Source organism: Bos taurus, chromosome 13, assembly GCF_002263795.3.
Source record: "Bos taurus isolate L1 Dominette 01449 registration number 42190680 breed Hereford chromosome 13, ARS-UCD2.0, whole genome shotgun sequence".
Classification (NCBI taxonomy): Eukaryota; Metazoa; Chordata; class Mammalia; order Artiodactyla; family Bovidae; genus Bos; species Bos taurus.
This window is the reverse complement of record NC_037340.1, coordinates 64,184,108-64,211,635: the sequence shown is the minus strand read 5'-3', so window position 1 is coordinate 64,211,635 and position 27,528 is coordinate 64,184,108. Positions and strand designations below refer to the sequence as shown.

Sequence of the window (27,528 nt, the reverse complement as noted above, 5' to 3'; positions counted from 1 at the left end):
AGTTAGTCTTCTTCACTACTGAATCCCCAAGACCTTGCAAAGAACCTTGTATATAATAGGTGCTCAATAAATACTTTCTGAATGAATGAATGAACCTGAAGGATTATTATGGGAAACAAATTAGTATTTTGTAACTATAATTGGTTGGAGAAGGCAATGGCACCCCACTCCAGTACTCTTGCCTGGAAAATCCCATGGACGGAGGAGCCTGGTAGGCTGCAGTCCATGGGGTCGCTAAGAGTCGGACATGACTGAGGGACTTCACTTTCACTTTTCACTTTCATGCATTGGAGAAGGAAATGGCAACCCACTCCGGTGTTCTTGCTTGGAGAATCCCAGGGACGGGGGAGCCTGGTGGGCTGCCGTCTATGGAGTCACACAGAGTCGGACACTACTGAAGTGACTTAGCATAGCATAGCATAGCATAACTATAATTGGAAGAGCTAGGTCAATTGGGAGAGTGCAATATAAAGAAAGCCTTTCCAAATGTCAGGCTTCCCTGGTGGCTTGGATGGCAAAGAATCTGTCTGCAATGGGGGAGACCCAGGTTCAATCCCTGAGTCAGGAAGATCCCCTGAGGAAGGGAATTGCTACTCACTCCATTCTTGCCTGGAGAATTCCATGGACAGAGTTGCCTGGCGGCCTATAGTCCATGGGGTTGCAAAGAGTCGGACACAATTGAGTGATTAATACTTTTTCTAAATGCCAGAATTGTCCAGAAGCATAGGATTGTGCAGGTTGGAACAGGGAAACCCTGTTGTCTATTTGATCATTCTCGAGGGAGTGGGGTCCTTGGAATTTCATTTTATAAACAACCCATGTGATTCATGTTCAGTGAACTTTCAGATGACCTTTAAGATGCTTCCAGTTTTGAGATTCTTTGATTTGGGAAAATTAAGAAATAATGTGTTCTATGATCCATGAGGCACTGCACAAATGTGAAGCACTTAGACATAAGTATATCCTCAAGTCACTTTCCCATTCACCAAGGGAGCGGGGTGTGGGAGCAACATAGCTTGACACATTAGCAGCTTAATGTTCCCTCTGGATACTCCTGGCTGAACAAGGAAAAGGGTTGGAGGAGGAGGTGGGAGGAGGCAAGTACCAAAGACTGAATCATAAATCACTTAGAATGCCAGAGGAAGATGGGGCTTTTGATGTTCACCACCCCTATTCACAGATGAGAAACCAAACGCACAGATGGGAAGTGATGGCCTGGAGGTTCCTCAGCACTTAGCAGCACTATTATTGTAAAGCAGAGCTGTTCAGTATGGTAGCCACAGGCCACATATAGCTACTGAACACTTAAAATGTTGTGAAGGAACTGAATTTTTAATTTAATTTAATCTATTTTAAATATTAACAGTCACCTGTGGCTAGCTCTAGAGTCTATATGCCTCAGGGCATTCTCCTGCTAAATGAACTGGCCTACATAAGGGGAGTGATGTTTCCAAAACCCAGGATTAGCAGAAAGAAGAAAATCAAAGTGCAGGAGTCCTGAGAACTGTGGGGTTAAAGTCCACCAAGCGTGGATTTTAGTAAAACTATAATAACCTAAGAGAACTGAAAACATACATCCATACAAAAACTTGTACACAAAGATTCACAGCAGCACCATTCATGATGTCAAAAAGTGAAAACAATCCAAGAATACATCAACTGAAAAATGGATAAATAAAATGTGGCATATCCATACAATGGAGTATTATTTTGTATAAAAAGGAATAAAGTACTGACACATGCTACAACATGGATGAACCTTGACAAGATTATTCTAAGTTTAAGAAGCTAGACACAAAAGGTCACATATTGTATGATTTCATTCATATGAACTGTCCAGAATAGAGACAAAAAATAGATTAGTGATTGCCTAGGTCTGACAGCAAGGAAAGTTGGAAGAAAATGAGGAGTGATTGCTAATGAGTATGAGGTTTCTTTTTGGGGTGGTGAAAATGTTCTAAAATAGATTGTGATGATGTTTGTACAACTCTGTGAATATGCCAAAAATCACTGAGGTGTGCTTTAAATGAGCAATTGTATTTTATGAATTATATCTCAAATTTTAAAAACTTATTGCAATTCTGATTGGAACTGCAATAAGCACACAGAATAATTTGGAAAAAACAGACATCTTTACAAATCTTTCTTTCCTGAAAGATTGTACCTTAGCACTATTCATTCATTCATACTGTCTATTTACCTAAAGACTTGGCATTTATTTATTTTATCTTTAGCATTATAGTCATAGCATACACCTGTTTCTCTCACTGGATTGTGAGTTTCTTAAAGACAGACAGGATATCTTTTAATCTGTTTCCTCCTCAGTGCGAAGCATAAACTTTGACACATAGTAGGCACTTAATACATAACTGTGAAATGAGTGGATAAAAGAGTGAATGAATAAACTTCTCTGCCTACATGATCAGCCGGATCTAGGGTGATCAGAGTGAGGAAACATGGAAGGAAAGAGGGGATTATAGAGGATACAAATGAAGAAGACAGATGCTAAACACGCAGGGGGAAATGGTAGACAGAGGGGAAAAGTTTAAAACTTGTGGCATGGGATTTGGAAACATATATAGAAAAGTTTCTTGAGCCCCTACAGTGGACTCAATCCTGGACTCTATGCCATGAAAGAGACTGGAAGAAGCCCCTGAATATGAGGTTCAGGCTATGGGACACATGCTTTGCAATCTGAGCTATTAATACACCCTGTTCTCCTGCCAGCTATTTTTAGGCCTTGAGCCAGAGACCTTGCGCCTGTTCCCCTTGGCCAAAGTGGCTTTGGTGCCAGTTGGTTTCTACACATCTTCTCTGTCAGGAAGGCAGGCCTGGGCTAGTATAGAAGGTAACCTTTCTCCCGATGCCTACATGCCTTCCTACAGGGGGAAAATCATACTCATTCCTATCATCCAGTTGTTCCTACCATGCTAGTCTCCCCCAAAATAAATGAATGAGGGCAGCCCTCTCAGCTCCTTTATTACCACTTTAGTTGGAATGCTGCCTTAGATAAGAATATGCCTAGATTAGGAAAAGCGAGTGGGAAGAACAGCCAGCGACAACACACTACATGTACAACAAGTCTCTCAAGTATAACAGACACATGCAAAAAGATTCATGGCAATAGTTCTTTGCTATTTAGGTAGACATAGCTTAAATTAGTAATTTTTAAGGTATAGCACTCTATTCCTATGGGTACCTGAGCAGGAAAAGTTTTAAGAGAGTTAAGTGTCCAGAGTTTCAACTTTCACATGTACTCTTTCCTAACAGTGATCTAAGTTGGTTTTCCTTTCCCACTTTCTTTCTCCCACTTTACAAAAAAATGCCATGTCTCTCTTTTATCCCAAACTTTATTATGCTTATACAATGCTGAGGTTTAAAAAAAAAAAAAAAAAAACCCTCTAGAGTGCCAAACAAAGGGACAATTTGAGAATGCATAAATTCAGAGGGAGAGCCCCAAGGAAGCAAACCAGAGAGCTTCTATAAGAAATCAATATTGAAAGGAGTAACATGTTGACAGAACTGTCGGTGCAAATTAGGTTATATGATGAACATTATCTATAAATTATATGAGCTAAATGTGCAGCTTCAAGATTTTGAAAAAGATATATAACATATATATATATACAATAAAAACACATTGGAAATTAGATTCTTTGCAGTTATTTAATCTTTTGATAAAATGTTTAAATCTGAACTTTAAAATTTATGAAGAGTTACATATCAAAATTCTTCTGGGTATTAGATCACTAACATAAATAATTACTTTTCAAACAGATCCTGCCACTGCCCACCATATCAAAAACATGTGAGCAAGTTTTAAAAATACAAGTCAGAAACCTTATCCCCTGAAAATTCTGATTCAATAGGCTGGGTGGGATCCAGGAATCTGGATATTAACAATATCCGCAGGTAAATATTTGGGTCACCAGACCTAGATTACTGTTTACCTCTAATTCAATGTATGAATTTGCACAAAAGTACCCTTACTTCGGAGAAGGCAATGGCAACCAACACTCTTGCCTGGAAAATCCCATGGACGGAGGAGCCTGGTAGGCTGCAGTCCATGGAGTCGAGAAGAGTCAGACACGACTGAGCGACTTCACTTTCACTTTTCACTTTCATGCACTGGAGAAGGAAATGGCAACCCACTCCAGTGTTCTTGCCTGGAGAATCTCAGGGACGGGGGAGCCTGGTGGGCTGCCATCTATGGGGTTGCACAGAGTTGGACATGACTGAAGTGACTTAGCAGCAGCAGAAGCAGCAACCCTTACTTCATACAATTTTAAATTGGCAACTCTTTGGAAGTCCTTGCTGAAAAATTCATAATTTAAAAAAAAAATCTCGATCATTGGTATAAAATGAAAGATCAGCCAATTCAATTTAGACCCTTAAGCTGTATTTTGTAGCCTATAAGATTGAAATGATAGAATGTCAAGGCCATGAAAATCCAGAAAAGACTAAGGGACTATTCTAGATTGAAGGAGACTAAAAAGACACGACAACTGCACGTCATGTGTGATTCTGAACTAGATCCTTCTGCCATTAAGGAGATTATTAAGACAACTGGCAAAACTTCTATGGAATCTGAAGATTAGATGATAATTATGGATCAGTATTGATTTCCTGATTTTGATAGCTATGTTACAGTTATACAGGAGAAAGTCTTTGTTGGAAATGTACACAATTCAAGGTCTGCATCTTACTCTCAAATGGTTCAAAAAAAAAGCTATTTGTATTGTACGTGCAATTTTTCTTTTTCCTTTTTTTTTTTTCCTTTAAGTGTTGATCCTGTTTTATTATCTGACTAGAAAATTAGACAATCCACCAGTCCAGGTGGTAATGGACGAGCTTGAACTTGCTCTTTATTGCCAGGTCCAGCCCCAGCTTGGCCTTTCTTTTTCTTCCTCTTCGTGAGGCCTCCTGGTAAGGAAAAAAGGGGAAAAAGACAAATGTCTTCCTGGGAGGCCTCGCAGACAATGAAGGATTCTATGTTCACTACCTGCTTACAGACTCTGATATGGTGCTGGCAGATCAGCACTCAGGTGAGGTGGATGGACTCAGCCAAGGCAAGCATGAAAACATCTCCAAAAAACCCTTGACAGTCAGGCCCAGGTAATTCAGCTTTACCTTGCCCTTGTACAGCCCCTGCATCCAGGGGCTGTTGCATCAACACTGCAGCAAAGTGTTGCTTTCAAATAGAGGTGTGCAGCAGCAGCTCTTGGCCAGAGAAAAGCTGACCCTCCAGACTCCATGTGTGTTCAGAGCCCCAGATTCGCTGATTAACTTCACCTCTTGGTTGAAGTGGGATTTAAAGGGTTATCAACAGGTCACATTTTGCTACAGACCCAGCACCAGGCCACTGGCCTGTCAGCTTCCACATTCCTGCCTCTGCTTAAAAATAGGCCCCGGTAACTGGGAAAGAGCTGTACTTGTAACTTTTCTATCAGTTTAAGTATGTTTCAAAACTTTAAAGATTAATAATACAGGCTAGAGACAGCTCATACATATATAGGGCTGCAAATGTTGAGTTTAAATTTTATTCTGTAGGTAAAGAAGAGTCGGAGAGGTTCCTAGACTAAAGGTTCTTCCCCTACTTCAAAACTTTTTACCTACTAAACTCCCAAGCCACAGAGGACTGGAAATGGATGATCTTCGCCAGAGTGACCACCCAACGATCAGCACCTTCTGTTTGCCAAATTACGAAACTAAGGGAGTAAGAGGCTATTCCTTACTTTCAGATGCTTAAAATCTCTAATTAGAGAGATCTAAACCACCCACCATATCAAGCCAATATTGGTAAACAGCGAGAAAGGGGAAGAAGAAAATGCAGAAGTAGGAAATTAACAAAAAGGATGCAAAGAAATAACTTAAGCATGATCAATCATGAAACCCTTCCTAGAAACCGTGGATTCTGAGCCAAGTTTGAGAAAAGAGGCTATGCTTATCAGAGGAAAGAAGGACATTTTGGAAAGGATAGAAAAGTCATGTGTGGCTACCAGTCCTGAATCCTTCTGCCTAATAATACCCTTAGATGTGTGTAATATGTGTGAGTATGTGAGTATTAGCACCAATTCATAATAACACATCTTTTCGGTGTGTTTTCTTGTCTTTCATCTCAGCTAATCCTTGTAGGAATTTTTTGAATCTGGCAGGACAAGATTTGCTATTCCCATTTGAAAGGTCAGGAAACTGAGGCTCAGAAGGGTTTCATCACTTGCCAAAGGTCATAAAGCAATGGTCAGCACCTCTGCCTGCAGATCCTTGAATAGGCTTTGTGGGGGGGGGCGTTATTATTTTTTTTTTTTTTAAATATATACACGATCAAGAGAGTGATCTTTTCAAAGTATAACTCTTGATATGTCATATCTCTACTTGAAATTCTTTATTGGCTACCTAACACATGTCACAGCTGCAATTTTACAGCTGTGCATGAACACAAATTTCTGATCCTTCCTCAAAGCTTTTCCTCCCGGTTTCTTCTCCAACTCAACTAATGGAAATTATATTTTTCTAGTACTCAGACCAAAAAAAAAACAACCTTTATTTCTTGACTCCATTCTCTTATACCCACACATCAAGTTCATCAGTAAATTCTACTGGTTTCTGCCTTCAAAATATTGACAAATTCAAAAAATCTGAGAAACTCCCTGATGCTCTCACTGTTGAGGGCCTGGGTTCAACCCCTGGTCTCAGGGAACTAAGATCCCATAAGCCTCACAGCACGGCAAAAAACAAAAACAAAACTTTCAAATTCTGACCACTTTTCACAGCTTCTACTGTTATCTCCATTATCATATCTTATCTCAATTGCTGCCATGCCCCCTTACTGGTTCCCCTGCTATTGCCCTGTGCCTCCCACCCACTATTCTCAAGGTAGTATGCAGACTATGTGCCATGCTGTGTTAAGTCGCTTCAGTTGTGTCCAACTCTTTGTGACTCTCTGGACCGTAGCCCACCAGGCTCCTCTGTCCGTGGGATTCTCCAGGCAAGAATACTGGAATGAGTTGCCATGCCCTCCTCCAAGGGATCTTCCCAACCCAGGAATAGAACCCACATCTCTTACATCTCCTGCATTGGCAGGTGGGTTCTTTACCACCAGCACCACCTGGGAAGCCCCATGCAGACTATATGTAGTAAATATTCAGTTTTTAAAAATTGTTTAATGAATGGATGAATGAGCACATCCCAGCTAAGAAAAGGATTTTACTTCCTTGAGGTTTGCCCTTTAATGTGTTTAGCCTTATAAATTATCATTATAAATTGTGGTCAACATTTCTTAAGCCAACCCTAAATCATCTAAGTAAACTACTGGCTAAATAAGTGACAGACAGTCAAAGGAGCTAGGTCCATGAAAGGAGAAGCATAGTGTCTATAACAAAGAATGTAAGTGTTCTCTCTAGAACAAGTTCAACTGCTATGTGATCTGGCCAAGTCACTTCCACTCTGAGCCTTAAGTTCCTCATCTGTCAAGTATTGCTGTGAACCATACCCAGGTTCAAAAAACAAGGGAACAAATTATACACATACAATGCAAATGAGATATAGTTTATTATTAGAACAAACAGAAAAGTCTTAGGCATTATGGGAGACTGCGTGGTAGAGTATGGCTGTCAATGGGTCTAATGTGATTTTAATATGCAAGGTCAGAGCAAAGAATGGTAATAATTCCATGTCCAAGGCATACCATAGGTAGAGTACTTAATAAGTGATACTGGCCAACTAGAGAATGTCTACAGGAAACCAACATGCACGATAGAGTTGTTCCAGAAACTATACTATACAAGGAACTTTAAGATTACCTCATCCATAAAACAAGGGCACTGACTAGATCAGGGGTTTCCAAACTGAGTTTTGCAAATCCCCAGAGGTTCCACACACATATCTCACAGGGAACACAATGACAAGGTAAAGAAGCCAACAGAATGTGGCTCTTGTCCTTCAATCTATATTTCAATCAGATCAGCTCTGCTCTTTCTTGTTTTAGGAATGAGGCTTTGGCATAATGATAAAATTAGCTAATATATTGTTTGCCAAACACTAAGTTCTTTATTTGCCAGGAGAAATATCAATAACCTCAGATATGCAGATGATACAACCTTTATGGCAGAAAGCAAAGATGTACTAAAGAGCTTCTTGATGAAAGAGAAAGAGGAGAGTAAAAAGCTGGCTTAAAACTCAACATTCAAAAAACTAAGATTATGACATCTGCTCCCATCACTTCATGGCAAGTAGATGGGGAAACAATGGAAGGAATCTTCAAGGCGTCTTCTAGATTTAGATTCCTACATTCAGCTTGGCAAAGGGATATAATAACTGCCTTCAAACTGCCTGAAGAGATGTCTCATGGAAAAAAAGAATAGGATTATTCATGTGACCCCAGAACATAGGATTAAGACCATGGGAAGAGCATAAGTAGGGATAAAGTTATAGGGAGGGAATATATCTAAGAATTTTGTAACAGAGGTGCCTAACAAGGTGATACATATTGTGTGAACTCTGTGGTTTTGGTAATGTTCCAGAATCAGAATGATCACTATGAGAATTGTTGGGAATGAAGATTCAGGGGCTACAACTCCTGCTTTGTACAGGAAGTGGACCTCAAAGGTCTGGGAGTCTCAAATTCTCATAAAGGTTCAAAGTATTATTATCAAACACTAAGTATCATTACCAGTGACCCAACTCTTTCATACCAAATCCAGGAAAAGGCAGACAACTCTAAGCCTTCTTATTTACTGTTGTAAATGTGAGGCTACCCTAAGGCAAGAACCTGTGCCCCTACCTAACTACCAGCTCTCATCAAAGGCACGAGGCCAGTACTGGGTTCCTCCCCTTCCCCAACTTTCCTCCTTGCTGCCTTGCCACTGCAGTTTCCTAGATTTGTGATAGAAATTCTGAAGATCAGTGACAGAAGTAACTTTAACAAGTATCCTGTTTACCTCTGTTTATAGTGAGATTGCTGCTGCTGCTGCCAAGTTGCATCAGTCGTGTCCGACTCTGTGCAACCCCATAGATGGCAGCCCACCAGGCTCCTCTGTCCCTGGGATTCTCCAGGCAAGAACACTGGAGTGGGTTGCTATTTCCTTCTCCAATGCATGAAAGTGAAAAGTGAAAGTGAAGTCGCTCAGTCGGATCCGACTCTCAGCGACCCCATGGACTGTAGCCCACCAGGCTCCCCCGTCCATGGGATTCTCCTGGCAAGAGTACTGGAGTGGGTTGCCATTGCCTTCTCCAAGTGAGATTAAGAGGGCTCAAAAAATAGGCATTATCTAAAGTCATTCTCTTCATTAAATATTTACTCAATACACGTGTATAAGAAGTCAGCCCAGACACAAACACAGGTAGTTGATGTGGCTCAGGACACTGTGTCAGGCCTCAAGACAGTCTCCATTTATTACACACTTATTGTTACATATGTTAGTACATATAATAATATATTAATATATAACATATTCTGTTTATTATTATTATACATGTTATTCAGATCCCACCTACTTTCAAAAAGTGACTAATGTCTTGGACAGCATAGCTTAGTTGTTTCATTTTCACCACTTATTACTCTTTAAGGCATCAATGGTCATAAAACTCAGGGAGAAGTAAGAGAAGAAAATTAACAATACACCTTAAACATGAAATACCCCTGCCCTCCTCCACAATCTGCCCATCTGATTCAAGTGGAGAAAGACTGTTCCCAGCATAGTTATTTCCCCACATATCTCCCATTAGTTTAAAGTATTTGTGCTAAAGTGTTCATGTTACCAGGCAAGGGGAGTAGACTCTTCCTCAGCCTCTTCACCCCAAACCTTCTAAAATCCTCCTTTTCTTCACCGTATCAACAGAAGACCAGCCTGCCTACTGAGTCACCAAACAGCCACTACACGGTGCAACAGACCTTCTAAGAACCACTTCCTCTTCAAACACTCGTAGAATCCTGACACATCAGTGCAGGAAGGGGCGTTGCAGAGTATCAGTAGTTCACCTCCCATCACTCTCACAAAGGGAAGGCCCAGAGAGAGGAAGGGAATGGTCTGAGGCCATATTCCTTCTCAATGAATGTTTTTCCTTAGCAAGTACAGTTGACCCTTGAACAACATGGGGGTTAATCTGCTTATAACTTACAGTTGCCTCTCCATATCCTTGATTCCTCCGTATCTGCTGATTCAATCAACCACAGACCATGCAGTACTGTAGAACTTACTGTTGAAAAATATTTGCATTGTAGGTGGACCCATGCAGTTTAAACTCACATTGTTCAAGGGTCAAATGGTATATTTTAATAAGTAAATACACTATTGTGAAACTAGTGAAGATATAGAGGACAAAAAAGTCTGTCCATTCCAATATCACTGAAATGAACTCCAGGACACAGACCTAGATAATGAATAGAGTCCCTGGACATGAATGCTAAGACAACACACTTTAGAGCTGTAGTTTTCCATGTCACCTTGACAGTCAGTCTTCTCCTTGTCAGACCATGGGCTCATCTCCTCTTTTCAACCATCCCCATCTCCTCAAGTACACACACTCACTCATACCCCACCAGGATCTGGAGAGCTCTAAATAGCATACTTTCGAATTCATATTCGGGAACATAAAGGGATCCTGAAAGCAGAGCCTCTGCCCTGAGATCACTCTTAAAGACACCTGCTTCTCAGAAGTTTCTAAGGAAGCATTGAAAAATAGCCAGAGCCTGTGGAAAGAGACTTCAGTTGAGACTGAGGTAGGAGATGGTTCAGAGACAATGATAGCCAGAGGCAATCCAAAGCAAAAAGTAGAAGGAATGGACTAAACCAAATTCTGGGGGCTTGAGAGATTGGGGTCCTCTCCTGGAATAACCTAGAGACTGAGCAGCTTGTATAAATCACTCGAAAAACAATCACCAACCACTCTTTCTACCCTCTCCTCAGAAACCCTTTACTTAATCCTCCAATTTCTCATTGTTTGCCATTATCCCTTTAACTAGTCAGGCCCCACTCCCAAAGCTACCTCTAATGTCCCTCACTGACTATCTCTCTGTGAATGACTGTTCTAATAATTTTGTCACTGATTTCTTTCACATACATATACACATAAATCCCCACCAACACCCCTACCTGTCATGGTAGGGGGAAGAAAGTATAAGAGAGGTTGAAACCATAGTCTTGTCTAGAGGGTAAATTTAGCTTTTGGATCAGATGACCATGTGCCTTTGAAAAAGGTAAAGTGCTATAAAGACTGAGGGAACAATTGACTCTTCTCTCACTTTCTTTGCCTGTCTCTCCTACATCTACACAACCAGTTACCTATATCGGTTTCTCTCCTCTAAATTTCTGTATAATTTTATTGTTCAATTCCATTCCCACAACCAATATCCCAGTTTAGGCATCTCTACCTTGAATAACAAAACTCTCAGCTCTCTGCCTTTATATTCTCACTTCCATATGAATCCAGATTAATCTTCTTGAGCCCAGCTGTGACATCACTCCCCTGCATAAAATCTTTTCATAGGTGTCCAAAAATGGTCAAGATGTCCTAGTCCTGGACCTCACCACTGTTGAATACAATCTTGATTCCCTTTTCTTTCACACCTTACATCCAATTCAAGTCAGCAAATTCCATGGGCTCTTCACTCAAAATAGATCCAGATTTTGACCATTTCTAAGCACCTTCTGGAAGAAGCACAAGCTGGAATCAAGATTTCCAGGAGAAATATCAATAACCTCAGATATTCAGATGACACCACCCTTATGGCAGAAAGGAACTAAGAAGCCTCTTGATGAAAGTGAAAGAGGAGAGTGAAAAGGTTGATTTAAAACTCAACATTCAGAAAACGAAGATCATGGCATCTGGTCCCATCACTTCATGGGAAATAGATGGGGAAACAGTGGAGACAGTGTCAGACTTTATTTTTGGGGGCTCCAAAATCACTGCAGATGGTGACTGCAGCCATGAAATTAAAAGACGCTTACTCCTTGGAAGGAAAGTTATGACCAACCTAGATAGCATATTCAAAAGCAGAGACATTACTTTGCCAACAAAGGTCCGTCTAGTCAAAGCTATGGTTTTGCCAGTGGTTATGTATGGATGTGAGAGTTGGACTGTGAAGAAAGCTGAGTGCTGAAGAATTGATGCTTTTGAACTGTGGTGTTGGAGAAGACTCTTGGGAGTCCCTTGGACTGCAAGGAGATCCAACCAGTCCATTCTGAAGGAGATCAGCCCTGGGTGTTCTTTGGAAGGAATGATGCTAAAGCTGAAATTCCAGTACTTTGGCCACTTCATGTGAAGAGTTGACTCACTGGAAAAGACTCTGATGCTGAGAAGGATTGGGGGCAGGAGGAGAAGAGGACGACAGAGGATGAGATGGCTGGATGGCATTACCGACTCGATGGACGTGAGTCTGAGTGAACTCCGGGAGTTGGTGATGGACAGGGAGGCCTGGCGTGCTGCGATTCATGGGGTCACAAAGAGTCGGACACAACTGAGCGACTGAACTGAACTGAAGCACCTTCAATCACTATCATTGTTCACATGGATTTCTATAATAGCCTCATAAGTCTCCATGCTTCTAATCTTGCCCTTCAACGGTCTATTCTCAACATAAAGACAGGTTCTAAACATAAGTCAAATCACTGTCACTTCTACGCTCAAGATTTTCCAGTGGTTCCCCATTTCACTGTGGAAAAAAAAAAAACCCAAATCTTTCAATCTATACAATCTAGTGTCCTGCTGACCTCATTCCGTATCACTCTGTTTTTCTAACTAATACTGCTTCAGCTACGCTAAGTTCCTAGCTAGTATTCAAACACACTAGGTAGCAAAACACTCCTGTCCCAGGGCCTCTACACTTACTCTTCCATGTACCTGGAATAGTTTCCTTTCCCAACCAACTATATGCATGACATTCTGCATTTCCTTCATATTGCGTCTCAAATGTCACCTTGATCAGAGAGGGCTGCCAATATCAATCCCCATTTTTCACTGTCATTCCTTTTTCCTTAAACTGCTTTGTATTTTTCTACAGCACTTATCACTACCTGTCTTATATTTATTGATTTGTTTGTCTGTCTCCTTAAGCTGGAATATAACCTCCAAGAGGGTAGAGAGTTTGTTTGTTTGTTCAGAATACTGCCTGGTACATAGTAAGTCCTTAATAAGTATTTATTGAATAAATTGATCCCTGCATAAACCCTTTACATCTGTAAGGACAGTTGGCCTAGATGGATTCTAATAAAACAATCACTTCAAATTCTAAAAATACTATTCTTCCATGAATATTTACCATGTGTCAAGTCAAAAGTTAAAAGGCAAATTCTTCTTAATAGTGTTCTATCTTGGCTAACTGAAGCACTTTGTTAGTGGCTTACTTCAGTTTGTATATAAGATCTGCCCTAAATGTGATTTTCTAATGCCACTATGCTGTTGCTGTTCAGTTCTAAGTTGTGTCCAACTCTCTGTGACCTCTTGGACTGCAGCACTCCAGATTTCCCTGTCCTTCACTATTTCCAGGAGTTTGCTCAGAAAAAAGAAAAGAAAGCCACTTGAGTTATCTAAATGTCTAGGCTGAAAAGAAAGTCATACTATCGCTCCATAAGAAGTGTATCAACTGGAGCAAATCACTGAAAAGATGTCACTTTAAAAACATTAATAAAAATTAGAGCAGAAAGAAGGTAGGCTCTAGGACCAAGGGGAAAAAGAGAACTTCACAGAATAAATTATATGATAGTTTGAAAAATATTGAGTATATGATAAAGGCAAATAGTATAAGAAAATTTTAGGCGATTTTTAACTTCTTTGAAAACAAAAATCTTTATATAAAAGGAAATACAATCATATATTATTCTAAAATAAGCATTGATTTTAAATTAACTAAAAAATAGAGGTATAATTATGTTGAGATTAAGAGAAAGAAGTTGGAGTAGTATATAAGAACTGAATTCTCATTTACCATAAAAGGAAGTCAATGCTTTCTTCAAAAACAAAAGAAATTGCAGTGTAAGCATATTATTTTAAAATATAGAGGTAAAAAAGGGAAGTAAACAAATATCTGGGATATTTGCACTTTACTTTCTTTTAACAAATGTGATTTATTTGTAGATTGAGACTTGAATAATAATGGCCCATGTGGTACTTGTCTCCCATTCTTCTTACCCCTGTACCATAACACTCAGGGCTGAGTACTCAATATCTTTAAAATTCTTATTGGTTGACTGACCAATGTAAAAATGGAGTGAAAATGTCTTGTTACAGAGTTACAGAATTTTGCATGAGAAGTAAATGTAGAGATTATACATCAAGTGCTTCATAAATCAGTGTTCCATGGAATACTGCTTCTTGTGATGTTAATCGCATGCTATAAAAAATGTTTGGGGCTCAAATAAACTTTAGAAATCCCATGTTAAAATGAATCAGGTATCTTTACTGTAGGACTTTTTGGAGCCTTTACTGTATCAATACACAATGAAAATCCTGGAAACGTAATTTATTATACAGTGCTTCTCAGTCTGTTTTTTTTTCATGAATCAAGAAGCTTCTGCTCGGAAAAAAAAAAAAAAAAAGTTCCTGCTAATATGTCTAGTAATTAGTGGTTTCAAAAGCATTCTTGGGAAAACACTGATCTAATCTACTCCTTTCATTTTACATATGTGGAAAGACAGGCTCTATTCAAGTACAGATGGTAGGGAAACTAGAAAGAAGGGCCTCAAGGATTCTGCAGCAATATCCATTGAATAAACAATTCTGGCTTGTGCCTTTCCAGTCTTTCATCATGCACTTGATTTCAAACCAGGGAACAAATTCAGACAAAGTATCTCCTATCCAGATCTTTAAAGGTTTTCTGATCTCTGAGGAACCTAGGAGATGGGCCCAAGTGTCAGCTGGAGCTCAAGCATAAAGTCTCATGGCAGGAGCTAAACAAAGTCTCAACAGGCATAATGGACTGTGAATTTCAGTGGCAAAGTGACCCCAACCTGAGCAATGGTAATGTGGTAACAGATCACTCACATTTGTACAGTGTTTCCCAATAAATACTTTTACAAAATCATATTTGATTCTCCTAACAATCCAGTTATAGGGCAAGGGTGGGATTTAATATTACCCCCATTTTATGGACAAGGAAATTGACTCTCAGAGAGTTAAATGCCTTGCCTATGGTTACATGGAAAGTGGATGGCAGAGTTAAAGTGAGAAACTGAATTTCCTATCTCTCAGGTGAGGGTTTTTCTTAATATATCACACAAACTGGGCAACGTTTTACTGACTACAAATTTAACGCATCCGTGAAATACCAATATGCTCCTACTGGCTGATTTAAAAAAGAAACAGATTAATTCTCAAAGTGCTTATGGTTGGTGGCAGAAACACCCCAATAACTGGAACTTCAAGGTCCTATTTCAGGTTCAGTTTAGTAACATCTCCTCTAAGCTATGTTGCTAGGAAGACGGGGTTTTAGTTTCAGTGGAGGAGTCAGCATGGCTGAGTGTTAAAAACAAGGAATCAGACAGACTTGGGTTTGAACCCTGGCTCCACCAGTTACTCACTCTATGAGCTTATTCACTATGAAGCAGAGATGCATGCTTCATTTCTTCAGCTATAAAATTGGGCTAAGAATACCTAATTTGCAAAGCTGTTGAGAGGCTAGTATAAGAAATTAGAAGGATAGTATAATGTCATGGTTAAGAGTAAAACTCTGGAACTGTGCTACCAGGATGTGAATATCAGTCCTTCTTACTAGCTGTATAACTTCAAATAAGTCATCTATTTACATCTCAGAATTTCATTTTCACATATGTAAAACGAGGAAAATAAATAATATATTTTTAGTTGTTGTGAGCATCAAATAGGATAATATGTGTGAAGCACTTGAGCACAGCATCTGGCATATAGCTCAATCAAAGGTAATGATGATAACAGTGGTGGTGGCAGCGAAAAATCCACAATCCACTTTTCTCCCAAAGCAAGAATAAGAAAACAACATAGTCCTTTTTACTTCCATTTACCCCCTCACATTGTTCTTTCCAACTACAAGTTGAAAACACTAGACTAGAAGTCAGGACACTTGATTTTGAATGTCAGTTCTGTCACATACTAGTTACATGATTTTAGGGAAGTCATTTAACTTGAGGTATTTTTCCTCACCTGAGACATTAAGTTAATGATACTTTGCTTATTCTTCTGGGTTGTTGTAAGCATCAAATGCATGGATTTTTAAGGTACTTTGTGAACTATAAAATGCTATATAAATGTCAGGGTGACTTTTTATCTGCCACAGGCTATAAGATAGGTGTTTTTACCAGTAAAAAGCAACTTTATCGCCAAGTTTTTTCTCATGGACAATTCGATCCAGTACGTTGTAGCAGATGTTGGTAGTTGCTCCTTTCATCCATTCAATGAAGATTTTCCCTTTAGTCACATCAAAGTTGTACTGAAGGAATGGACCAGGACATGGGGTCTTCCAGTAAAATTCCTTGGCAATGTCTCCCCAAAACTCTACAACAGAAAAGGAAGCCCAGACATCATTTAGCTTCTGAGGCACACTTATCCTCAGATGGCTTACCATTCTATGCATAGCACCAAGTCACAATTTCTCTGCCCTGTACTCTAGAACCTATCACCTGGGTCCCTCTTCTACCTCTCAAATCTTAACACCCACCACACTCTTAAACCATCTTTACTCCCATGGGCTGAATCTTGACTCAAGTTTCTTCCCTCCCTTCTCAAAATATCCACTCCATTTTTCACCATCTATTCAAACTGCAACCAGTGCCTATCACAATGCCTAGTACATTGTAGTTAATCAGTAACTTTTCCAATGAATTAATTAATGAAAGGAAGAGATCTTTTACCCACAGAGCCTCCCATGACAAGGAAAAATTTGTTCATTCACTCTCAGCAATTACTTAATGAGCATCTCTTTCTCCTACTACTATTTGCCCAAGTGTTACTTGCTAAGTACCAGATGTGGCTTTTAAACTCTTTAAATGCATTATCTCATTTAGTTCTTACCACAACCGTAGGAGGTAGGGTTTTTCATTCTTATTTTATTGGTTTGAAAATCAAGGCTCAGAGAGGCTAAATAATTTGCCCAAGGTGGGTCAGTGGGTAAAGAATCTGCCTGAAAAGCACAAGACCCAAGTTCAATCCCTGAATCAGGAAGATCCCATGGAGGAAGGCATGGCAACCCACTCCTGTATTCTTGACTGGGGAATCCCATGGAGAGAGGAACCTGGCGGACTACAATCTATGAGGTTGCAAAGAGTCGGACATGACTTAGTGATATCTACTTATACATTTACTAAGTCAAGATTTGAACTGCCCTGAGGAAGACATTGTTGCTAAAGTCTGAAAGATGAATACGAGTTTTTCTCCACTCTCCCACCAGGAAAAACATTACTATGGGACAGAAAAGAACCATGGGTATACGTTAAGAGGAACTCCCTCAAGCTGAAGCACTGAGAATAAGAGAAAGAATAGCAGAAATTAAGGCATAAACTGGGCAGATAACATGCAATCCTTCTAAGCATAGAGAATTTGAGCCTAAGAGCGACAGGCTTCCTTGATGGCTCAGATGGTGAATAATCTGCCTGCAATGCAGGAGACCTGGGTTTGATCCCTGGGTCAGGAATATCCTCTGGAGAAGGAAACAGCAACCTGTTCCAGTATTCTTGCCTGGAAAATCCCATGGACAGAGCAGTCTGGCAGGCTACAGCTCATGGCATTACAAAGAGTCGGACATGACTGAGCAACTAACAGTTTCTGTTTCTAAGAGCAATGGAAAGTCATTGTACAGTTTTAACCAGAGAAGACTTACAATATTGAAACATTTGCCTGGTTACTCTGGAGAAAAGGTACTCAACAGGTTAAACATGCTGTTGCAGAACACCTAGGATAGTCTAAGTACTGGATCACAAGCTAGAGGAGAGAGAGAGACACTCAGAACCATAACAATGGAAGGAAATTTAGAGGTTATCGGCCTCTCATTTTACTGATATCAAGAAATCAAATTTATAGAAGTAAAGTGACTTGTTCAAGTTGGATGATTTAGTTTATACAGTCTGATTATAGAGATAATGATGTTGAGCAGGGCCCCGTGGGACTCCTGGGCACAGAGGCCTGTTTGTCCCCCATTTCTTATAGGCAAGAATCCAGCCTCCATGACCTCTCAGTTCCAAAAGGCATCATAGTTGCTCATCAAAGGAGGAACAGCAGTAAAACAGCAAGATTAAAGGACCAGAGAGGCTCATCAAGGTTAGGACACTGGACCACCTAAGACCCTCCACACATCCAATCTTGTCAGGAACCCCACCCTTTTGAACTTTGCAGAAGAAAGAATACAAGACTGTTATTACCTTGATCCTTATCACATACTCCTGCCTGACTATATAACCTTTCCCTTCTCACCAGGGAGGAGGCATAGTTCTTGAGGCACTAGCCTACTGTGTTCCCCCTCTGCCTGGCAAAGTAATAAAGCTATTCTTTCCTTCTCCTCCATAACTCTGTCTCCGTATTTCTGTTTGGCATTGGTACACAGAGAGACAAGATTTTGGCAACAATGAGACTAAAACATAAAACATTTTTGAGTATACAAGACAGAATATACTGAAAGCTAAATCACAGGGTATACATCTTGCCACCAGATTCCCTGGTGGCTCAGGCAGTAAAGAGTCTGCCTACAATGCAGGAAACCTGGGTTCGATCCCTGGGTCGGGAAGATTCCCCTGGAGAAGGAATTGGCAACCCACTCCAGTATTCTTGCCTGGAAAGTCCAATGGATGGAGGAACCCAGCAGGCTATAGTCCATTGGGTCACAAAGAGTCAGACACGACTGAGTGACTTCACTTTCTTTTCTTTCTATACAACTTGCAATGAATTAAAGAAATCCAAATCAAATCAACCCCAAGGTGCCATTATATGCCTCTGAGACCAGCAAAGACTAAGAAAATATTGAACTCAATGCCCAAGTGACCCTAGAAAACCGATCTGTTATATGATAACAGCATTGTAAGAAATTAGCACAATGTTACTGAACAGCAGGGCAATGCATGACAAGAGTCATAAAATGTTTTATATTCTTTCAACTGCTAACTTTGGGTAAACACACCCTAAGAAAATAATACCACAGGGGAAAAAAGTGATTACTCAAGAGATGTTTATACTAACACCATTTATAACAGTAAAACTAGAAACGACCCTAACGCTCAACAATGAAAAAATCGATGAAAACTAAAGAGATGAAATCTCTTTAATGGTAGTGATACAATAGGGTACTAAATGGCCATTAATGAGAGAACAAATGGGAACTGGCATTTTAATGAATGCCATTAATGTCCAAGGATTGAGCTAATCTCATTTAATTTTTATATGGCCCTCTGATGATCTTGATTTTAATACATGAGAAAACTGAAGCTCAGGACACATAGGAAACTCTCCCAAGAATCACACAGCTAGTAACCTGAATAAAAAATAAGATCTAACTCTAAGTTCCATGTTGTTATAACTACATTTAATATGTGTATACTCAAAAAAATACATTTTAAGTGACAGTAGTAGGCACAGATTATGTAAAACCATATATGAACCACATTTATGTCTATCAACAAGAAGTGAAGAAATCTGAGTTTTATAATCACTTAGTTTTGTTTTGTTTTCTGGCCCGCCAGGCCACAGGCAGTGTGGTTCCATGACCAGGGATCGAACTCATGCCCCCTACAGTGGAAGCATGGAATCTTAACCACTGGAATATCAGGGAAATACATAATCATTTAGTTCTTGCTTTTATTTTTTTTATGGTGGAGCTGTTGAATTCTGGATGGTTCTTCGGCACATGTTCTAAGTACTGAAGTTTAGAAAAGGTAATAATGGACTGGCATGATCAGGAAATGCTCTGTGGAACTGGTGAAGTTTGATTAGGTAGAGAGGAACAGAAGGGAATGGGCAAAGCCATGGTGATGGGAAAGGGACTTTTGTGTATACAGCATATCAACAAGAATGGTCTGTTGTAGAATGAGGGGCATGTGGTAGGGAGTATCAGAAGATAAGAATAGAAAGGTGGGGTAGGCTAGTTATCCAGAGATTCTGAAAGAAAGGCAGAATTTTCACTTTAAACTGTAGGAAATAGGGAACTATTGAAAGTTTTTGAAGTGACATATGAAAGCACTATTTCCATATCAGTCCAATAGTGTTTAGATAATTCTAAATATACCAGAAATATGGAGATGAGTGAGACTAGGGGAGAGAGAACCAATTAGAAGGCTGCTCCCTTGAATTAAAAGGGTCTATGGAAATGGAAGAAAAGATAACCTAAGAGATATGTGGAAAGAGTATTTGATAGAATTTCATAACAGGCAGACTGTGGATCAGGGAAGAGGCCTAGCATAGCTACTGGGAGTATAGATTCTGCAGTCAAAACTATGTTGGTTCAAATCTCAGCTCCACCGCTAAGTACCTCTGTGACATTGTTCAATTTAGTTAACCTCTCTAAGTGTCAGTTTCCTTTTCTGAAAAATGGGGATAATAGTCTCTACATCAAACAAACAGAATTTGTGCCCAGCAAGCAGTTAGCAACATATAAATAAATAAGATATACAGATAGATAAGATTTGGGATAGTGCCACTGGCAGGGATTAGAACATTAGGAAGAAGAGCAGATTTGGAAGGGAAAATTGGTAAATCTGACTCACAGTAATGTTAAATACGGTATAACATCATGATATGTGAATAAAATGCTCTACAGGCCTATGCAATTTGAGACTAGAGCATAAGTGAGATCCTGGATACAAAGCTAAGTATACACAAAAAGAGTTACTGTGACAGTAACAGCTCATCATTGGGGAGAAGGTATTTGCAAATCATATATCGGATAAAGGGTTAGCATTCAAAATACATAAAGAACGCATACAACTCAACAACAAAATAACAAGTAACCCAATTAAAAAGTGATCAGAGGTGCTGAATAGACATTTTTCCAAAGACATACTGATAGCCAACAGATACATGAAAAGATGTTCAGTACTACTTGTTATTAGGAAAATGCAAGTCAAAGCCACAATGGTATATCACCTCACACATGTCTGAATGGCTATTATCAAAAAGGCAAGAAACAAGTGTTGAAAAAGATGTGAAGAGATGAAGCCTTCATACATTTTTGTTGGGAATGCATACTGTTGCAGCCACTTTGGAGTATAGCAATTTCTCAAAAAATTAAGAACAGGACTATTAGATGATCCAGCAATTCCACTTCTGAGTATTTTTCTCAAGAAAACAGAAACACTATTTTGAAAAGATATATGCACTCCTATGTTTATTATGTTTACAGTGAATAGCCAAGACATGGAAGTAACCTAAGTGTCCACTGATAAATGAATGATAAAGAAGATGTGATATATAGAGATACGTATTTACCTATATAGATATACGGAGAAGGCAATGGCACCCCACTCCAGTACTCTTGCCTGGAAAATCCCATGGACGGAGGAGCCTGGTAGGCTGCAAGTCCATGGGGTTGCTAGGAGTCGGACACGACTGAGCAACTTCACTTTCACTTTTCTGCATTGGAGAAGGAAATGGCAACCCACTCCAGTGTTCTTGCCTGGAGAATCCCAGGGACCAGGGAGCCTGGTGGGCTGCCATCTATGGGGTCGCACAGAGTCGGACACAACTGAAGTGACTTAGCAGCAGCAGCATATAGATATACAAATATTAAAGTCAAAAAAGTGTCAGTCTCCAAGTCTCCAACTCTCTGTGACCCTATGGACTGTAGTCCACCAAACTCTTCTGTCCAAAGGATTCTACAGGCAGGAATACTGGAGTGGGTTGCCATTCCCTTCTCCAGAGGATCTTCCTGACCTGGATATTGAACCTGGGTCTCCTGCATTGCAGGCAGATTCTTTATTGTCTGAGCCATCAGGGAAGTAATATGAATATTACTCAACCATAAAAGAATGAAAACTTACAATTTCAGACAGAGTCAAAGACAAATACCATATGCTTTCACTCATATGTGCAATGTAAAAAACAAAATAAATGAACAACCAAACTAAACAAAACAAACACACATACAGAGAACAGATTACTGGTTACCAGAGGTGAAGTGGGGAGGGTAAAATGAGTAAAGAGGGTAACTGTATGGTGATGGGTGGAAACTAAATTTTTGGTGGTGATCACACCATAGAGTACACAGAAGTAGAAATACAATATTGTATACAGGGAGCTTAAATAATGTTACCTTAATTTAAAAAAACGAAAACATGGGAAACATGAACTCATGACAGGAAAAAATATAGAGAGGGAAGAGAAGTGAAAAGAGGCCTGAGGTAGGAGGGGAGGGATAAATTAGAAGTTTGGGGTTAACACATACACAGTACTGGGCTTCCCAGGTAGCTCTAGTGGTAAAGAACCCGCCTGCCAATACAGTAGATGCAAGAGATGCAGCTTCAATCCCTGGGTCAGGAAGATCTCCTGCAGGAGGAAATGGCAACCCATTCCAGTATTCTGGAATATCCCATGGACAGAGGAACCTGGCAGGCTATAGTCCATAGGGTCACAGAGTCAGACACAACTGAAGCAACTTAGCACATGCACACACACACACACACACACACACACACACACACATTAGTATATATAAAATAGATAACCAACAAGAACCTACTGTATAGCACAGGGGACTATACTCTGTTTTGTAATAACCTATAAGGGAAAAGAGTCTGAATATGGACATGCTGCTGCTAAGTCACTTCAGTCGTGTCCAACTCTGTGTGACCCCATAGACGGCAGCCCACCAGGCTCCGCCGTCCCTGGGATTCTCCAGGCAAGAACACTGGAGTGGGTTGCCATTTCCTTCTCCAATGCATGAAAGTGAAAAGTGAAAGTGAAGTTGCTCAGTCATGTCTGACTCCTAGCGACTCCATGGACTGCAGCCCTCCAGGCTCCTCCATCCATGGGATTTTCCAGGCAAGAGTACTGGAATGGGGTGCCATTGCCTTCTCCAGAATATGGACATATGTGTAAATAACTGAACTACTTTGAACTGTATACCTGAAACAAACACATTATAAATCAACTATACTTCAATTTTAAAAAGAAAGAAAGAAAAAGAAACAAGCTGGGGTTATCTAATCTGAAAGTGAACTCTGATTAGGAAGTGAGTCTATAGATAAGATCACCTCTCTAAGAGCCAACTAGGAAGTCTCCATTGGAAAGATGAAGATATGATGATATTGCTTTAGAGCCAGTATATGAATTGGCCTTTATATTTTATTCCTAGAGAATTCCAACAAAAATTCAGTGCTATCCCAAGAAGTCAGAATCCTAGGATAGTTGGTGGATACAGGTGTGTGTTGTATTTTATGAAACTTCCATGTGATTGTGTTTTTATTTAAAGATATTGGCTCATTTCCCTATTAAAGGAAGCCTACTATGAAATCTTTTTAAAGAGTAGGAACTTGACAAGGAAAGAATTACCAGCCACAAGAGTCAACTAAAAGATTAAGTGTAATATTTGTCTAAGGGGTGGTCTACATAGACAAATTTAGTCAACAAATATCTATAAGAACACCTAAAAAAAAAAAAGAGGTCTGAGCACTAAAACGTGGACATTGCCTGCAGCAATCAACAGCTCTACACCTGATTTAATCTTATCTTGCTTACTCAATAGTGGCTTCATCCACATTGCTCTTATGGTTATCAAACTAACCACTATTTAGTGAACGCTGCTGTGCATCAGGCACTCTATAATGCACACTTCACTTACTACTCATTTTAGCCCTCAAACAAATCTTCGAGGCAGGTCTTATTACCTCTATTTTATAGATAAAGAAAAGGAATTTCAGACAGGTTTTAAAATCTCAAGACCAAAGAGCAAATGAGTGGCAGAGCCAAGATCAAATCCAGATTGTTCATGCATGTCCCACTGCCAGCATCATGCCGCCTCCCAATTCAGCTACATCCCCTTACCCAGCTTGAGTCTCAAAGACATGGCACTACCTATCAGAATTACGGAGTTATTACAATCCCAGCCCTAATTTTTTTATTTTAAAGGCGATATTTTAGTGACTTGTTCAGTTTTACATGGTAGTTTCCATCGGGATTTCTGAAATACTAAAAATAGATCTCCATTACTAACTTGGGGATGCCAGGATGGGACTCGAGTGCCCCTCAGCAGTGGAGACTAACTCACAGGCGAAAGTTGTCAGGAGGCACGGGCTGAGCTGGGCTGAAAAGCGGTAAAGAAAGTTCTCTTCGTGGCCCGCCTCCCTTCAAGGCGCTCCTGGCCCCTAAGAACCCGACTCTTCGTATGAGAAACTCTCTTTTCAGGACATTTTCTCTCTTTCAGACGTTCACAGAACCTGCGAACCCCCAAGTCGCAAACGAACCCCCCAACTCCTAGGAGACGCTCATTTCCTACAGAACGACATTTCCTCCTTCGCCTCAGAGAACCCCCTCCTCCCAGAACCCCTTTTCCATCTCCTTAAAGAACCGCTATTCTTCCATCACAGAACCTTTATCTCCTTACCGACTCCCCAATTTCCCAAGGGAACCTCCATCTCCTCACGGAACTTCCATTTCCCGACGGAACACCCCCAATTCCTCCCTCTCCTGTGAACCCCCACTTCTCTCCTAGCTGACGTCCCTCAGGCCCGCCCGGGCCCTGCCTCACCTCTCGGCTCCTCCAAGGAGCGCCGGTGCAGCTCGCGGTAGCGCTGCAGCGAGGGGACGTGCGCCGAACGGCTGACCTCAGGCGGCGGAGACCAGCTCCGTGTCGGGCTCCGGGCTCCAGCTTCCTCCCGGGCCCCGCTCCCGCTGCCGCTCCGGCTCCGCTCTTCGGGAAGTCCCATCACCTCAAGTTCCGAACACAGTAGCCGCCTTGGCGGTAGCAGCCGGCGCCCAGGCGCGGAAAACAGGCCAACCGAGGGGCGGGGCCTTAAGAAGGGGCGGGGCCTGGTGGCGGGGGCGGGGCTTAGGCAGGTGCAAGGGGGAGAGGCCCAGAGGGGCGGAGCCGTGCCTGGTGGTGTTGGGACCAGGGCTAGCAAAGAAACCCATTGGCCAAAGTTGAGCATTGCTTGGGGCATGGGGCGGAGCTTACTTGCGGAAGGGGTGGAGCCTCAGCGGGAAAGCAGAAGGGGGAGGGGCCAGGCGTGACAGGCGAGAGGGTGGGCCCGTGGAGTGACCGGGAGTGGCGAGGCTGGATGTGTGACAGGAGAGGAGGCAGGACCATGGAGTGACCAGGGTGGGGTGGGGTCTTGGAGTTACAGATGCAGAGTTGAGTTAGGGCGGGGCATGAGCAGGAAAGAGCTGGGCTAACGAACAAACGGAGTTTGGTCAGGCCCATCGAGGAGCCGCCCCGCGATCTGATTGCACAAGCCTGTCACCCCACCGAATGGAAAAGCCAGGTGGAGTAGGGTCCTTTCCGGGTGACACACTTTCGCTCTGGGAACTAACCGCCACCCTGAGGAAACTCATATTTTCTTCCACTCTTGAGGAGAGTTCTTTACTTTCCCTGCCTCCACAAATTTCCATCCAGACCTCAAATGCAAAGATTCATTAAATTAAGACTAGGAGGCGCCTCAAGTCTTTGCTAACAAACCCATTTCATTGCATAAATTATAGACTCAGGGAAAGGGAGGACTTTGTACAAAGTCCCAGAAAAAAGGACTGTAACTTGGGCCAAACCTAGGTCTCCTGCCTCCAGAAGTTTTTACCACCTTATCTGGCTGAAGCTAAGTCTTGTGAAATAAAGTCTAGGCAAATAGAAGGAATCAATCACACCCTTGTTTCCTTCCCAGTCTCTTACTTCATCAAGAGACACCTGGGCTCAAATACCTCCAGCTTCCCTCTATCCCTTCCACTCCAGAAAGGAGGGACCAGCCAGGACCCTCCATCTCTGTACTCACCACCAAGAAGGGCCCACTCCCACCCATCCATTTACAGAACAGCCATCAAGTCAGGAAGGATCCTCAAGTACTTAAATCCAAGAGTGATTCTGAGGCCCGGAAGCAGGCAGCCCCCACTTCCTGAAGCCTACGAAGAACCCCATCTGGCCCAGCCTCCCTTCCCACCTGCTCTCTTGTTCTTTGTCCAACTAATCTCATGCCCAGCACATCCTAAATTCAGTTCAGTTCAGTTCAGTCACTCAGTCATGTCCAACTCTTTGCAACCCCATGGACTACAGTATGCCAGACCTCCCTGTCCACCTCCAACTCCTGGAGCTTGCTCAAACTCATGTTCACTGAGTCGGTGATGCCATCCAACCATCTCATCCTCTGTCGTCCCCTTCTCCTCCTGCCTTCAGTCTTTCCCAGCATCAGGGTCTTTTCTAAGGAGTAAGTTCTTTGCAACAGGTGGCCAAAGTATTGGAGTTTCAACTTCAGCATCAGTCCTTCCAATGAATATTCAGAACTGATTTCCTTTAGGATTGACTGGTTTGACCTCCTTGTGGTCCAAGGGACTCTCAAGAGTCTTCTCCAACACTATAGTTGAAAAGCATCAATCCTTCAGTGTTCAGTTTTCTTTATGGTCCAACTCTCACATCCATACATGACTCCTGGAAAAGTCATAGCTTTGACTAGATGGACCTTTGTCGGCAAAGTGATGTCTCTGCTTTTTAATATGCTGTCTTGGTTGGTCATAGTTTTTCTTCCAAGGAGCAAGCGTCTTTTAATTTCATGGCAGCAGTCATCATCTGCAGTGATTTTGGAGCCCAAGAAAATAAAGTCTATCACTTTTTCCATTGTTTCCCCATCTATTTGCCATGAAGTGATGGCAAATAGTTCTAGTCCAAAGGCACACGGTCCTAGTATAAACGGTCCTCTTCCAGTCCCACACACAAAATTCTGGGCAGCCCTCTACCTCTTGCTCTTCCCAGCTCTTCTCTTAAGCTCCAGAGTGGTTTCCCAACACACTGCTGCCCTCTCCTGTCTACAGGTGGTATGGCAGATGCTGTACCCCAAAGGGATTTCACAGGGTTAAAGTCATCTCTAAGCCTGGAGCCTGAGGTTGGGGGAGGAGGGGATATGTGGCCAGGGGCTTAACCAGCCTCCTCCCTCTGCCAGGGATTGTGGAAAGGAGAGACCATGAGAAAAAGCAGATATTCTCTTCATGTCCAGGGAAGGGTAACGAAAATATGATTCTCATCTGTCTGTGAGTACTGGAAGACAGGCAGATAGACTGTTAAATGGAAATTTGGACAAAAGGCCTAATAATAAAGGGAACCAACATCCCGTCCTTGGAGACGGGGTAGTAGAGCAAGCTCTGGTGTAGTTGGAATTTGTCGGAGTGGCAAGTGTTTGGATCATGTTGGACAAGATGAGAATCCACGAGATTAAGGAAATGATGATAAAGACTATGGCATTTACTGTGTTAAGTAGGTGTGAAGCCCTATTCTAAAAACTTTCCATATGTAATTTAATCTTCACAACCAGAGATGGCTGCTATTATTCTCTCCATTTTACAGATGAAGAAACCCATACTGAACGCAATTAGGTATTTTGCCCAAGATTACAGTTTGTAAGCTGTCACAGACAGAATAGAAGAACCCATAGACTCATTCCCTACCCT

General features: G+C 41.3%; 1 protein-coding gene across 4 annotated transcripts in view; it reads right to left on the bottom strand.

The window, feature by feature from the left end:
* Positions 1-24,858, bottom strand: part of ACSS2 (acyl-CoA synthetase short chain family member 2) — a 46,793-nt gene extending 21,935 nt beyond the window's left edge. For 3 of the 4 annotated variants that reach the window (XM_010811409.4, XM_005214586.4, XM_025000407.2), the window contains exons 1-2: positions 24,632-24,843; positions 16,269-16,464 (exon numbers count right to left, since the gene is read on the bottom strand). In XM_010811409.4, the coding sequence (XP_010809711.1) occupies positions 16,269-16,464; positions 24,632-24,809 (374 nt within the window). In that variant the 5' untranslated portion in view covers positions 24,810-24,843. 4 annotated transcript variants of the gene reach the window in all.
* Positions 24,859-27,528: the final 2,670 nt, after the last annotated feature.